This window comes from Manihot esculenta, chromosome 14 (genome assembly GCF_001659605.2).
Source record: "Manihot esculenta cultivar AM560-2 chromosome 14, M.esculenta_v8, whole genome shotgun sequence".
NCBI lineage: Eukaryota > Viridiplantae > Streptophyta > Magnoliopsida > Malpighiales > Euphorbiaceae > Manihot > Manihot esculenta.
Genome location: NC_035174.2, coordinates 3,298,567 through 3,314,309, shown reverse-complemented (window position 1 = coordinate 3,314,309; position 15,743 = coordinate 3,298,567). Strand labels below are relative to the sequence as shown.

General features: G+C 33.2%; 2 protein-coding genes across 3 annotated transcripts; one reads left to right on the top strand and one right to left on the bottom strand.

Annotated features, from left to right (window-relative positions):
• The first annotated feature begins 399 nt into the window (after positions 1-399).
• LOC110600239 (ubiquinol-cytochrome-c reductase complex assembly factor 1) lies at positions 400-7,918 on the top strand. 2 transcript variants are annotated; one of them, XM_021737037.2, is made up of 7 exons: positions 401-741; positions 1,105-1,318; positions 1,670-1,836; positions 2,409-2,533; positions 5,450-5,510; positions 6,881-6,929; positions 7,484-7,918. In XM_021737037.2, the coding sequence occupies exons 1-7, from the start codon at positions 562-564 to the stop codon at positions 7,558-7,560; spliced, it is 873 nt and encodes a 290-aa protein (XP_021592729.1). In that variant the 5' UTR covers positions 401-561; the 3' UTR covers positions 7,561-7,918. The 2 variants fall into 2 exon arrangements, with proteins under 2 accessions (XP_021592731.1, XP_021592729.1); XM_021737039.2 differs by lacking the exon at positions 6,881-6,929 and having other exon boundaries at positions 400-741.
• A 6,784-nt stretch (positions 7,919-14,702) lies between these two features.
• LOC110599791 (putative kinase-like protein TMKL1) lies at positions 14,703-15,737 on the bottom strand. The gene has a single exon (XM_021736360.2). It carries the CDS (start codon positions 15,657-15,659, stop codon positions 15,039-15,041), a length of 621 nt encoding a protein of 206 aa, XP_021592052.1. The 5' UTR covers positions 15,660-15,737; the 3' UTR covers positions 14,703-15,038.
• Between the last annotated feature and the right edge of the window lie 6 nt (positions 15,738-15,743).

Genomic DNA, 15,743 nt, shown 5'->3' with positions numbered 1-15,743 from the left:
TATTAATTAACAAATACTTTCTATGTTATTCATTTAAAATTATAGGTATACTTTTTTATTGGAAATGATAATTTATAGTTTTTTTAATATATTAAAATTTAATATGTATTAAAAATGTAAAACTTATTGATTTTAGGAATATTTAATTATTGTGAATATAAACGAATGTTTGTGAGAAAAGATAATGTAAAACTTATTATTTTAATTACATTATCTTAATTTATATGAAAATAGTTAATTTGATTTTTTTTTTTGTGTGTCAAAGGACACCATGATTTTGCATCTAAGTTTAAATAAAATTTTATTTTTTTAATAAATATTATTTTTTTAATTAAGAATTGTAAATAATTTTGGTATTTAACCCAAAAAAAAAAAAAGAAACAAACAAACAAACTTTTTAGCCGTTTCGCCGGTAGGATGAAATCGCTGCCCTCACACTCCCCTCGCAAGCTTCAAAGGGTTTAACAAGTTGGACCTGGGACTGGGACTGGGACTCGAAGCAGCAGTAGAACCAGTGCCAAAGAAGACCAACTGCTTTCTTTCAGCGCTTGAACATTCGCTATGTTTTCCAGATGGAGCAGAGCTGCTTCTCAGATGTCCAAGCTTGGGGCCCTGAGCAACATGGTGGAGCTCAGAAAATATCTTTTTATTCCCCGCCTAACCTATGCCAAGGCTTCTGCAGCAGCTGTCCCACCTTCTCCTAATGATTCTACGCATAAGGATTTTCCTAGCAAATCACCGGTACGAAATCTCGACTACCATGATTCCCAGTTTTTAACAAAGACATTATCTAATCAAAAGTTCCTTTTTTTTCCAATAAGTTCTGGGAACTTGAATTATTAAGCTTGCAAATTTTTCAATTTCGGGTTGTGGCATCAATGAGATATGACTGATTTGATTATGCATCATTGTTCAGTATATGTAATTTGCTTAATCAACCAATCAATTCCTTAGTTTTCTTGAAAACTGTCTTATTTGTTATGAACAATCATACGAGTCATACCATGGATTCATGTCTGTGTTTATTCGGTATATCTCAAGTGATGCTATTTATTGCTGTTTGGTTTTCTTATTGTTGCAAACTTCGTTATATGTTTTTAACAGGTAAATTTGGATAAAATGTTTTGGTCTAAGCCCTGTTCTTTGGCTTTGGCCCCTGACTCTCCGCTCAGAATTGAAGAGCCCAAATATGAAGGTATTCAGCATTTTATCCTTAAGCTCTTGATGTTTTATAGCAAACAAAGCAAATCTATTAGGGGGGCAAATGTGGTGTACCGGCGCATCATTGCACAAGTAGATAAACCTGCCATTTATGAAGGTGAGTGAGTCCATCCTTTGCTTCTATTTCAGGCTACCATCAAGAAATTATTTTTATCTTCTTCTTCACCTTTGCCCTTTATTAAGTGTAGTGCTCATAAAAATTGAACATTGATTAGCATGTGTTAAAGAAGTGCATATCCCGGTAATCTATGCTGTTTGGATTGTATGGATCATTTTTATTTCTCTCTTTTCATCATTTCCTTTCAGATTGTGGGCTCTATTCTCTAATTTTCCTTTTCATTTTAGTCCTCTTAATTACTACAGTATTTTTAATTAAGGCTATATTGTTGTATCTTTTTGTGTGTAATTTTGTTGGTGTATAAATTTAATTAGCTTCTTCTTCATGCAGTATTCAATTTGGAGAAGACATTTAAAATGACATTCTCATTGCTTGTACTCCATATGTGGCTTTGCTTACGCCGTTTGAAACAGGAGGGAAAAGAGGGTGTTGAATTTGGGCAATACCTGTATGAGATTTACAACCATGATGTGGAGCTGAGAGTATCTAAAGCAGGGGTAATAATATGCTTACAACTTTTACCTATACCGTGTTTTTTAAAGAATTTTAGGTTGCATTTCATGGCATCTTTTAGTTCTGTATTTTTTGCTGATCAAAATGATCTTTCATTGTCTTTCTTTTGTGATCTGTAGTAAATAGTTTACTCTGAGAGCATTCATAAATTACTAATAAGTTTGCTGTCTAGCTTCTGATTTGTTTCCGTCAGGTCATTACAAGCTTTCACATCCATTCTTCCTTCTTTTCTATGCCTTGAAAACCATATGAAATTATTCTGGAATCAGGATGATACAATCTTTTTTTTTTCATCTATTTTTATTGAACTATTGACTGACAGTTGAGAGCATAGCATAATCATTTCATTTTGTGAACTATCTGTGTGCCATTGCTGGAATGCCCTTCATGTTTCCCATTGCTTAGCTGCAAATTTCAGTTTTAAGGACAGTATTTTTGAACCTACACTGTGGATCTGCAGACAGTTTAGCTTTCCTGGCCTGTGGAGAACCATATAAATACATATAGTTGATAGAATTGTCTAAGCAGCTGTTCTATATATGTACTCCATTGGCAGGTTAACTTATTGTTGACTAAATGGATGAAAGAGTTGGAGAAGATATTCTATGGAAATATTGTTGCTTATGATGCTGCCATGATTCCAGAGGCTAAATCTGATGAGTTAGTGAAGGTGGTATGGAGGTAAGACTATCATAAGAGCTTAATCTAGGAATTTCTTTGGTATGGATCTCTTGCATATTAGTGTTGGATGGAAGCTATTATTTAATTTCTAATTTGTTAGTGCCTAAAATATGATTTGTGCTACAATCCTTGACCTTTTTCCTCTCAATGCGGATCTCTGGTAGCAGGCCTTACTATTAACAATCTACTGGGACTCTGAGACTTGTGCAGAGTATATGTCCTTAATGTCATTCTGGATGCCCATCTTACATGTGACTCGCAGGTTAAAGAGAGGGTAGCTAGAATTGGTTTTTAATTGCAAAAGCTTTTGATGGTATACAGTATAGGTTGCTTGATTTAGAATATACAATTTATTAATGACTTGAATTTCCATTTCTTTTCTTCTGCTTATTTAGGAAACTTCAAGGTATTTCAAACTTCGGATAGATTTGGCATAAGATAGATGAATCCTTCCTATGGTTGGTAATTTCATTGTGTATGATCATCTTCATGGTCCTTAGTTATATTCTATCCTTCTAAGATTGATATGTTGGTTGTTAAAGGTTATTTCAGGAGCATCCCTTTGATATTTTTTTTTTCCTTCACAACCCTATACCATATATTTCCTGGAGTAATATTTTTGTAGTTATAATGGATTGAGACATGTAGAACTAGTTTAAGAGAAATATTATCAGGTTTAGAATGAAGTTCGATATTTAAGTTATTAAGAGGGAAATCGGAATAGGATGATTTTTATGAGTATCATTAGAACTGGCCATGTGCTGGGTTGGAATGGGAACCAGGCCAGAATTGGTCAAACATGTGAATTGGGATGGACTTGAATTATGGCTAAACTGTATCAGAACCAGCACAAAATGCTTATTGTAGAAATATAATATTTGATGTTATATTTCATAATAAAGATTACAACCTATTTATATATAAAAGACGGTATCTAAACAGGAAAGAAAATGAAGTTTATAATTATACAATCCCTAAGATTAAGCAATTAACCCATCTATCAATATGTACTTCCTATAATCTATAACACTCCCCCTCAAGTTGGAGCATAAATGTTAATCATACCCAACTTGTTACATATATAATCAAGTCGTCCCATACAACTTAGCAGATACCGAATTTGTAAACCCAATTTCTTCCAATAATTGACGTACCCACAAAACTTCACAAACGGTTTTTTCCATGATTCGACATTCAGATTCAGCACTAGAACAGGAGACCACATTTTCTCAGCTTGGTAAAACGCCTTACACACATCATAAATACGAGAAATATTCCCTTTGACAGAATATAAAAATTTCAAATACTCCATTAATTCTCTAACAAATTCAGAATGATTAATAAGACTAATCACCTTACTGTGAATAGAATTTTGAATCTGTGAACAGTACTCGATGAACAATACTCGTGACTTGTGAACAGTACTTTATGAACAGTACTCGTGAATAGTACTGATGAATAATTCCCGTGAACAGTGCCCGATGAACAGAGCCCTAAGTCTCCAAATGTTACCCTTTAAGGATAACCCAAATGAACAAAGCCCTAAGTCTCCAAACGTTACCTTTTACGAGTAACCCAAATGAACAGAGCCTGAGTCTCCAAACGTTACCCTTTATGAGTAATCCAAATGAACAGAACCCTAAGTTTCCAAATGTTACCCTTGAGTAACTCAAATGAATAGAACCCTAAATCTCCAAATGTTATGAGTAACCCAAATGAACATAACCCTAAATATCCAAACGTTACCATTTATGAGTAACCCAAATGGACAGCCCTAAGTCTCCTCCAAATGTTACCCTTATGAGTAACCCAAATGAACAGAACCCTAAGTTTCCAAACGTTACCCTTTATTGGTAATCCAAATCAACAGTATCAAAAAAACGCCTCCACCCAACACCCAAACGGCAAACGAACCACAAATCTGACAAGGGAGCTGCAAGGCGACTTTGGCATCTTCTTTAGGTGAACGGTGAGAGACAAATATTATCCTAGATTGATAACACAAAAGAACAGGAGTCCTGAGTCTCCAAAAATTTAAAACTTGACGAGAGAGAAAATAAATCTCTACAAACCTGGCTCTGATACCATGTAGAAATATAATATTTGATGTTATATTTTATAATAAAGATTACAACTTATTTATATATAAAAGACGGTATCTAAACAGGAAAGAAAATCAAGTCTATAATTATACAATCCCTAAGATTAAGCAACTAACCCATCTATCAATATTTACTTCCTATATTAATATATTTACTTCCTATAATCTATAACACTTATACATGTTGATGTGATTATTATAATTTTTAAATAAGTATTTTAAGCACAAAATGTTTATAGATATTTAGTTATGGATCTGATAACAACAATGCTAACTGCAGTGGAAACCTCTTATGGCAAATTGATCTTTTTTTTTAAAAAATTTTAAAAGTTGCCTTGAATATGTATCAGTCACTGCCATATTAGCTATGACTAAAACTTTTGCAGCTGCAAATGGTATTATGCAATTACTATTACCACAGACGTGTGAAATTTGCGGCCAAGAAGTTACTTTCCACTATCATTTTTCCTGGCTAAAGCATTGAGATTAAGGTTAATAGGCTACTTATTGCGTTGATATTTGATATTTTTTATTCAAAGCAAATAGCTTGAGGAATTTAAATAAGCATCACTAAGAAATTCAATCAAGTAGTAATTAGCCTAAATCTCTCTCTCTCTCTCTCTCTCTCTCTCTCTTTTGTAACTGATGGTATATTTTAGCTCTAATTCTATTCCATACTTATGCTGCATCGTTTTAGTGTGTGAATTTTGAGAATAATGAGATTTCTTTTATCTGGTGATTGGTATGAGGAACTTAAAATTATTAAGATTGGCCTGTCTCTGTTTTTATGCTTATTTGAATTGTGTGTTGTGCAGGAATGTCTTTTCTGATGATGGGAAATCAGAGCTAGATGCTACTGCAGTACAGGCAGTCCAGGCATGTCCTCATCTTTGTTTTTTACTGTGATTTGCAATGCTGCTAACTTCCAAAGGAATTGTATGTTTGTCCTGGCCTAGGTTGTTGGACATATCAGTCTCAGAATGAAAGCTTAGGACGTCCATTTTATTATTTCATGGTTGAGGTTATTAAGATGTGATTCCCATTTTCCACATTGTGTCATATTGAACCTTTTCTTGTTACGTGAAGTTAGCTTGTCATGTCCTTGATTACTATGCTTATAGATATGATGAATATTTTATAGTTTACTTAGCTGTTGTACCTTGTGTCCAAATCCTATTGTGACATTCTCAGTGTTGTTAAAGGCGACCCAGGCGAGGCGTCCAAGCTGACAAGGCGTTGCCTGGCGCCTCATCCTTTTTTTAAAAAAAAATTTTAAAGGGTTTTAAAATTAAAACCCAAAACCCTTCTTTTCCCAATACCTTCTTCTGCCTTTTCCAAACAGCAGCCAATCCACATATAACCTTCTCCAAACAACATCCATCGTCCGACACCAGTCCATAGATATGTGTCTCATCTCTTCTCTTTCTTCTTCTTACTTCTTCTTACTTCTCCGCCCTTCTTCTCCCAATCTCCTCCCTCCCTTCCTTCTCATTAGTCTCCTCTCCACATCATTGTCTCCACTCTCCAGCCAATCTCTAAACAGAATGGGTGTTATTGTGAATCCTGTTTATTTAGAAATTAATTATAATGGGTGCTGTTGATTTATTATTTGTTGTTCATTTATTTGTAAGAATTTTTGTTTATTTATTAGGGACAACACTGAATGGATCATGGCTGTTATTGATTTTAAATTGTTGCTTATTCATAATTTATTTTGGTGGTGTGACAGTGATACTAGTCTAGTAGTATGTCTAATGCCTTGTTAGGTATTTAATTTGATTAGATGATATAATACTATAATTGGTTTTATACTTTTGGTACTTGCTATTACAGCGGATTGTTCTTGTTTAACTTGTTTCTTGACATATTTATTAATGCTTTATTTTATATTTAAAATCTTGATGAGTATTGAGTAATATAATGGGCTAGTAGTTCTATTCAATAGTCTTATTTTATATTTTATTAATAATGCTTTATTATATATTTATTGTTTATATTATTCTAAATATGAATGTTAATTTGTGTACATTATATTTATATGCGTATATCTAAAATATGTATAAATTTTAGCTTTTGTCGCCTTTTTAAAAAAGGCATTGCCTCTCGCCTAAGGCGATAGGCAATCTTGTCGCCTTAGTGTCGCCTCTCACCTTAATAACACTGGACATTCTGCAACGTCATGGATGACCTGATGTTTCTTTCTCGAAACAATTCAAATGCAACTGAATATTTGCTCATCTCTGCAGGCAATGGCTAGATATGTATGCCAGGAAGTCCATTGTCTTTCCTTAACAGGTGGGCTTTTTGCAGGTTGACAAGACTTGATTTGTTCTTACTTGATGAAAAATTTTTCTATCATAAATTTAAGTTGCTTTGCAGTAAAAAAAACTGGTAGTCTAATAATTGACCAAATAGGTTTTGTAAGATATCTCCTTTCTTCCCCAACTCGAACACACGTGCGCACACACAGAGGGAGGGAGTCAGTTCTTGTACCAGCTGCCATCAAGTTGGATCCTTTATGTTTCCTTGAGAATATCCTTGTTGATGCATTTCCTTAGCATAATTATGCTCATCCTTGTGCATGTCCGTGGACACACCTTAGTCTTGTTAAATTTATCAGTTTGATGTTTCTTGGTTTAAAAGCTACTTCTTTTTTTATTCATAACCGTCCCCAAGTGTTGAATCATTATTGATGTAATTATTGTTTTCTTCTTTTATCGGTGCTTGGGAGTTTCCATGCTCAAGTACAAGCCTATTAGATTGTGCATAATGTCTGTCATTTTGTATTCTATTTCATATATGTTTCTGGACAAAACCAATTTGACTAATTTGTGGGATTGGATGAGCAGACAAAGAAGCCATGTTTTCTGGGAATTTCATGTTCACCTCCTTGGAAAACACTTCATCTCATGCAGCGAGGAGTTGAAATGGGAGAAGGCTGATACGGGCATGCTAAGCTTATCATGATATGAGATTCTGAGTTTAAAAGGAGAACAGGAGATGCTCTTTTTCATCTGATACAGAGGAAAGATACGTGAAAAGTGATTATTCTGTTATTTTTAGTATTATTCTTAAATTTTTATTTAAATTCGGAGTTAAATGTGATTGAGCAAGTAGATAGTGATGTGTTGTGTAATGTGCTTTTGCCAAGAAATTTTAGCAAGGTATTTTGAAGCAATCATGCAAAAATAATTTATGTAAATTACATGTTACTACAGTGTTCAAATGCATGGTGGTTTGCATCATTCAAATTAGAAAAATTATGTACAGCATTTCTTTATTCTTATCTGCCACTGTTCTATTGTAGAAAACATTTCTTCAGAATATCATCCCCCTTGATCGATGGAAGGATATGAATGGACTTGGAGATAGCATCATCTGAAGATGGTGAATGAAGAAACATATTGTGAAACGGTGGCAAATCTGATTAAGAATGCTTTTTTTTTTTTTTTTTTTGTAATAAAATATTTTTCTTATATATATTAAAACTTGTATACTATTTTTAATTATAATAAAAATAAAATATAAAAAAATGAAAACAAATAAAGAATCATGGTCCGAAAAATTCCTTAAAAATTAATATTTTAATATGTGAAGATATATTTAAAGTTATGCTGATGGTCGGACGAACAGTTGGACTGATAGACAAGATTAGCAAAGTAGTGAGAGAGAGTGATTGAGGGAAATTTGGGGCATATTTAGATAAGAATTAATATAATTATAATTATATTATTATAATTTTTTTTAAGAAAATTGGATTTTTTAAATGTCTTAATTTGTCTTTGATTGACAACCGTTTCGTTGTAATATTTGATTATGATATTAATAAAAAAGGAAAGAAGGTTGGTGAAAATTTTTAAATTCTCTTAAAAGGAAAGAAAGTTGGTGAAATTCTTTTAAAAGGAAAGAGATTTGGTAAAGATTTCATTAAATTATTATTTTTTATTTTAGGAAGGGGGTGAGGAATAACTAGATTGGCAAAATGAATATTTTATTATTTAAATGAATTTATTTTAGAGTTTATATAATTCTAAAATCTATAAATAAATGATGTATAATGTAAATTTGAGATTTTGTAATCTTAAAATATTTTAGTATTATTAAAATAAAATTTACTATTGATTTCTTGAAAATTTTATTTAAGAAAATAAAGAAAGTTGTTAGATTTCAAATAGATTTATTCAATCTCTTACTTAATTTGTCTTTAAAAATGAGATTGACAAAATCTGAAAAATTCATAGATAAATATTTCATTGTTATAAATTTTAAATTCCTATATAATAGAAATTCTATAGTTTCAAATTTAATAATACCCTTACTCTTTTATTTTATTCATCATACTAATTTTTAAAATATAATTATAATAATTCTTATACATGTAGATAGAGAGATTGAAATTTCATATCTTAATCATTTTAGAAGTTAAAAAAAAATCAGACTATTATTTGTTGGCTTTTAAAAAATCAGACTATAATAAATTGTTATTTTTAAAAATATTGTGTGTTATTTTTAAAATATTACATCTGAGATCAAAGAAATATATGAGAGAATTTACAAATTTTAATATAATTTTTACAAACCTTAAACATATATGGGTTAAAAACATTACTAGTATTTTTTTTAGTATAATTTTATAAGATAAAGTTTTTTATTATTTTAAATTTTTAATAAGTTTTTATTTTTAAGAGAAAAAAAAATCTATAGAAGTAATTTATAGATTTTTGAGAGAAAATTTTCCAGACCTATCAAATTGATTGGTTGAAATTGAAATCTCTAAAAATTTTATTTTTAAAAATATACTCTCTCTCAAATATAGATTAAAGATTTTTAAATTTTACAAAAGCTTTTTCTTACCTTAAAAACTTTATTATTCCAAATAAAGGGTTATTGTTTTGGAGCTCATTTTTATTTCTTTATTTCTTTAGGTTTCGAGTGAGGTTTAATATATAAAAAAAGTATTATTTAATTTCTATGGTACGAAAAAATTTATTAGGTAGTTCTTGATTTTGAAAAATATAATTAAACATCTACGAAGTTTTAAAATATTTAACGTGATTTAAATATTTTATTATTTAATTTTTATATTTTTTAAAAATTTATTAATTAATATTTTTAATTTTTAAAAAATTCATTAATCAATTCTTTTAAACCATTTTATATATTTTTAAACTACGATTAAAATTAATAAATAGGCTAGCTAATAAATAGACTAACTAATATTAATAGAAACTAATTAGTAATTTTTTTTAATAATATTAACATTATTTAACAATGATAATATTTAAAATCACCCATTTTAATAAATTTCTATGCGAAGAAAATATATGCTCTATATAATCATAAATGACAATAATAAAGAAAATCTTAAAGAAAGATTAATAAAATCAAAGAAAATCTAAAAATTTAATGGTGTAATCTAATGAAAAATGGATTGAAATTAATGTCAGTACACCTATATAAACTCATGAAATCTGATTACTCAACATCAAGCTAGGGTTAGGTTAATGACAAAAGAACCAACAGAATGGTCCTACACGTTCATTGTTGTCTAATGTTAGAGTTGTTGCAGTTTAGAACACAACAAAGGTCAATGTCCATGGCAATTCAAGAACAAGCCTTCACATTCCCATTCCCGTGCTAGGTAAGAATTTGAATCCATCAACATATACCGTCATCTTATGTTTATTAATTCATATTATAAAGGAATTCTCTAATTTTTGTTTGCTTTCATATTAAGGAATTTTCTATGCCCACCAGTAGAGCAGGAAGGTTTTCAGTTTCTCAAGCCATCAACCCCATGTTTTAAGATTCTTTGCAGGAGGAATGCTCATGAAAAGTTCTTTAACATGATTGAGCTCTCTTGTCAAATGAAGGAATTTCTTACACTTTCTAGAGCCAAGCTCTCAATCTTATCCACCCTTTGATCGTTGAGGAAAATATGAAGAGCTCAAAGGGAGGAATGGGATGTAGTTGGCTCTAGTTTGTGAAGGAAGAATATGGGGATGAAAATGGAACGACAACTTGAGAAATAGGCTAGAAAACTTGCAACAACTTGATGGGGTTGGAGTACGTAGAAAGTAACGGTAGGGGAGAAACTGAGCAGAATATCTGCAAGGAACTGAAACTGAAGCAATTGGCAGAATCTGCAATAGTTTCTGGGAGTGTGCTTGGCGATTCAGAAAAGGTAAGATCTTCGTTTGAAATTGCAGAAACCACAGAAGGTGAAGGGCATTGCACATCACCAATATCTCCACATTCAGAACAAACAAATGGTACTGAAGCAGGTAACACATTCACAGCTGATCCTCAAAACAACTGTGTGCAAGTGGAGCTCATTTCAGACTCCAGAAATAAAGATCTCTAGATGTTTGCCTGTGACTTTGGTGTAGTTGTTAATAATTGAAATCTGATACTCTTTTCTTCTTATTTTTGTGATGACTCTTATCAAATTATCTATAGATCTTAAATTTTTTTTCTAAAAAAAAAAAAAACTTGGGTATTTACTTAAATGCTATTGAAACTTATAGCATAACTGATACTCTCAAGAAAGAAAAAGTACAGAAAAAACACACAAATTATAGAGAAGCGTCTCTATAAGATAATTGATTCAAGAAATTTTTGGTTACAGAACCCATGAACAACCCATGCTATATAGCTTACATCAGAACGTATCTCCCAAATCTGTGCAGCTCATATGCGTGTTTCTTGCTTCATTCCACGCATTGTTTATCTAATCATCCAATCCACCGTTTTATTTAATTAGACGGCATCGTATCAATGTGCGGAACTGTTTGACATTCATACGAGGGACTAAGAATCTGCTATTAACTTACTTAAGCAACATCTCACTCAGGCTGCTGGCAGAATGAAATAGATGGCAGATAAGAGAAGGTCAAAGAGGGTGTTCGAGAATAAGAATATGTTGAAATTAAATAAAATTGAGGATTGATAGCGGTTGTCGAAACCGTAAAAAATAAACCTATTAAACAATCAACAATTAACTTGTAGATAGTGGCAGTAGGGTTGAACCACAGGGATTTGACACTATAGATTTTCCTAATAATGACTTGGACAAACAAATAATTAAGAGAGGGGTTTTGTTTTGATGATTAAAACTAAATAGTAAGAGAAAGCAATAATTTAAATAGATGAGAATTTCAATAGGAGAAGAATTCTAGTCGAAGAATAGATCTATTTCAGTTTGTTTAAAATTGATCATTGATCTTTTTGATACTCTTATTTATTTCAATAAGTTAGTTTAGGACGTGAAAGACGGTTCTCACAATCCAAATTCCTCCTTAGTTTTAGTTTGATTAGGAAACGTTCGCTAATCAAACTCTAGTTAACAAGTTGCCAAGGAACGTCCTTGGGGCTTTTAGCATCGAATAACCGTTAACTGCATTAGGATTTAGAGAAACCCAACTCTAACCTTGCCAACCGCGTGGTCAAGTTTAGATTATGCAACTGATTATACTTGTGTTTAAACAATCTAAGCAATTACGGACCTAAATCATTCAAACAATATATTACTCAAGCAATTAAAAGCAACATGCCTTAATTGATTCTAAAAGCAAAACAATAATTATAGAAAGATTAAGTTGCATAAATATTGAAAGCAAATAAGAGTTTAATAATGGAGTTTTAAATCTCCCAATTCATCACAAATCTGAATTTCCCCAATTTCAACTAGAAAAGATGGAATTTAGCCACTCATGGTGGACAAAATCACAAAAGAAAGAAGATAGGAAGATGGAGAGGCTGTCGCAGACTTGCTGCTGTAATTCTGCAGTGATTCTGCTGTCGAGAGAAGAAGATGTTGCTGGGTTAGATGTTGTCTCCTTTTATAGCTTGAGAGTTTTAATTCAATTAGGGTTTGGAAATCCCCATCTTGACTTGGACTTTTGTGGTCTTTGATTTCTCTTTGGATCTTATATTTAATTGTGAATGGAATTTCTCAAGTGAAAGACCCTTTTCGTGGCTCTTGGGACTGATCTTGCAGTGTTTGAAATGGATTTGGACTTCTCCACTTTTGAATTTTGGTTTTCTGCACATTTTTCCGCTTCTGCTGTCCTTCTCTGCGTCAAAGTGATTTGAGCGGGTGATTTGGGCAGATCACTTGCCCAAATCGTTTCTGTGAGCTTCCAGGTTTTTGCCTCAGCTTCCTCTGCTTGATTTGGCCAAATCACTCTGACCCAATCACTTTTCCAGCCTTTGCTGCACTTGCATAGGGTGGACATGTATGATTGTAAAGAAATGGTTTAGTATTGTATAGTGTAGCGTATTGTGCTTGACCCATGTTGTAACTCCTTTTGTATACATGGTCTATTTATGTGCTGTGAATGTTTTATCAGTATGTGAAAAAACCAGGCTTAACAGAGTGGAACCCGTCTAGAGCAAGCTCTAGTAAGGGGTTTTAGAATACAGAGATAGTGCATGCACAGGTTGAGCCTTGGTTCAGAGCATCAGTTTTATGTTTTTACAGAAAATGTATGATCATGTATGGGATTTTATAGGTACTCAGAGAGTATAGCAGGCTTGCTACAGGTCCCGGCGACCTTAAGTCGATCTGGATCCTAGTGCCGGTAGCGGTCCGATTTTCGGGTCGTTACAGATTGGTATCAGAGCCCTAAGTTCATATGGTCGGACCTAGAGAGAGAGTGTCGGGCTCATAGAGGTTTTAGTAGGTCAAGCACAATAGGAAAAGCATATCCACTAGGATAGGATGTTGCATCCTGTCTATTTGCTGAGGTGTAATGCCATGAGTTATGCATGTGCATTGTTGTTATATGATGTTGCTGATGTGTGCTGTTATGTTTTGTTTTCCAGACAGTTAAGATGAGAGGAACTCGTCGATCTGCACGATTGACTGGAGTCCCACCAGTGAATGAGGGTTCAGATACTCGTCCTCCTGAGTAGTCTGAGAGTTTCTAGACGTCTTCTCAGCCGAGCTTCCAGGACTACCACTTGATAGGGAGATAGAGTTTGCAATAGAATTGCTGCCTGGTACCAGACCTATCTCTATTCCTCCCTATAGGATGGTGCCAGCAGAGTTAAAAGAGCTGAAAGAGTAGTTGCAGGACTTGGTAGATAAGGGTTTCATCCGCCCTAGTACCTCACCTTGGGGTGCTCCAGTGCTATTTGTCAGAAAGAAGGATGGATCCCTCAGACTTTGTATCGACTACAGGCAGTTGAACAAGGTCACTACCAAGAATAAGTATCCCCTACCGAGGATCGACGATCTATTTGACCAGCTAGCTGGAGCAGGTTGTTTCTCTAAAATAGATCTGAGGTCCGGGTATCATCAGCTGAGAGTCAGAGAAGCAGATGTGCCAAAGACAGCTTTCAGGACCAGATATGGGCATTATGAGTTCTTAGTAATACCGTCCGGGTTGACTAACACCCCTGCAGCATTTATGGATCTCATGAACAGAGTTTTCAGTGAGTATCTGAATCACTTTGTTATTGTCTTCATCGATGATATTTTAGTGTATTCCAGAGATGCAGAGGAGCATGCCTAGCATCTGAGGACAGTTCTGCAGACTCTGAGAGAGCATGGTTTATATGTCTCTAACTTTCTATTTTCTTTCTTTCCTATAAAAACATAACAAAAACCATAAATTAAGCTGGAAAATGTGTATTTAAGCAATAATAAAGATAATAAAAATGTGGCTAAATTATGTTTGATCAAGAATATATTTTATACCCATACTTTTTCATAATTTTTTGAAATATATATTATTATTATTTTGAGAATGATCACTTATTATTTTTAATTATAAGTGTACTAATATATTTTATGATATGTTTAATCCTATGTAATTAAGAAATAGTTAGAGCATTCATAAGTTTAATTCATTGGCAAGTGTATTAAATTTTCAATCCCAATCCTTTGTCTCTTTATAAAAAAAATAGCTAAATAACTGCATGTATAGAAATGTGGAAAGAAAATTTTAGAGATGTAATGATAATAATAACGAAGAAACGACAATCCAACTTGCGGAATCATGCAATTTGATCTTCAAGAAATGGAAATGGCACATACATGTTTAGATGTACCTTGCTCTGGCAGCATAAAGAAACACAAGAAATTTCGCTATTGATAATTGACTCTTTCTAATATGCCTTAACAAGGGAAAGCTGGGACCATATGAGATCCACAATCTTTTGTTGCTGATACTTTTGGCAACAAGAATTCCCAAAATCCGACAATGTTAATCATGATTGCACTATTCTTGTTGGATGGTTCATGGTTGAAGTGATCAAATCAGTGTCAATGATGGGTTTGTTGGAATCTTCTCTTTAAACGTCTGCTCTCCCTGCACAGGCCAATGCTCGTTTTAATCAAACACCACTTTAGACCCAACTCAAGAGCCCAGTTCAACTTCCCACAAAAGAAATATGTCATCATCTTCCAATTTTTTCAAGCTTCCAGAGGACCTGCCGAATGTTTGGTCTAAGCGAAGGAGAAGGGGAACACCATGACATAGCAAGTTGAAAGAATTTGAGCACACGTTCCTCAGTAACAGGACTTTCACTATCACTGTTATTGCTAACAAGTACATCTGGATGATATAAATCTGTAATTCTCCTATCGAGGACTGCATTTCTCATGAAAGTTGGCAGATGAAAATCATCCCCAGAGTTTGGATTCTCATTCATTGGTTCCTTCCCTGAAAGTAGTTGAAGCAACGTTATCCCGAGGCTGTATATATCAGTCTGCTCACTTGCATCTTTCATTTTGACCAGCTCAGGAGCTTTGGATCCATCAGCTGCAGAAGATTCAAGCATTTCTTGGCCAGCAGTAGGATTCAACAGGAGATATAGGCCGTAGTCTGATATGTATGGTTGGTGATTGGGATCTAACAAAATGTTTTTCAGCTTGAGATTCCAATGAATTGCAGGTTTCTGAAGTCCTGTATGAAGATGATCTAATACTTTGGCTATGCCAATAGATATCCTATAAATGATGGTCCATTTGCGAGTCTCAGCACTTCCATCTGCCCATAGAGAACATTGTTTAACCATTCAAGATTTTCAAAAGTACTTTAAGGACAGAATTTACTTAGAACATCTAGAAATTTGGAGTAAAGTTGAAACACTGTAACACAG

Coding starts and splice junctions, on each gene's coding strand:
- LOC110600239 (XM_021737037.2), top strand. CDS start 562: ATGTTTTCCAGATGGAGCAGAGCTGCTTCTCAGATGTCCAAGCTTGGG. Junction 1,319..1,669: donor TAAACCTGCCATTTATGAAG/GTGAGTGAGTCC, acceptor TTCTTCATGCAG/TATTCAATTTGGAGAAGACA. Junction 5,511..6,880: donor CTGCAGTACAGGCAGTCCAG/GCATGTCCTCAT, acceptor TCATCTCTGCAG/GCAATGGCTAGATATGTATG.
- LOC110599791 (XM_021736360.2), bottom strand. CDS start 15,659: ATGGTTAAACAATGTTCTCTATGGGCAGATGGAAGTGCTGAGACTCGC.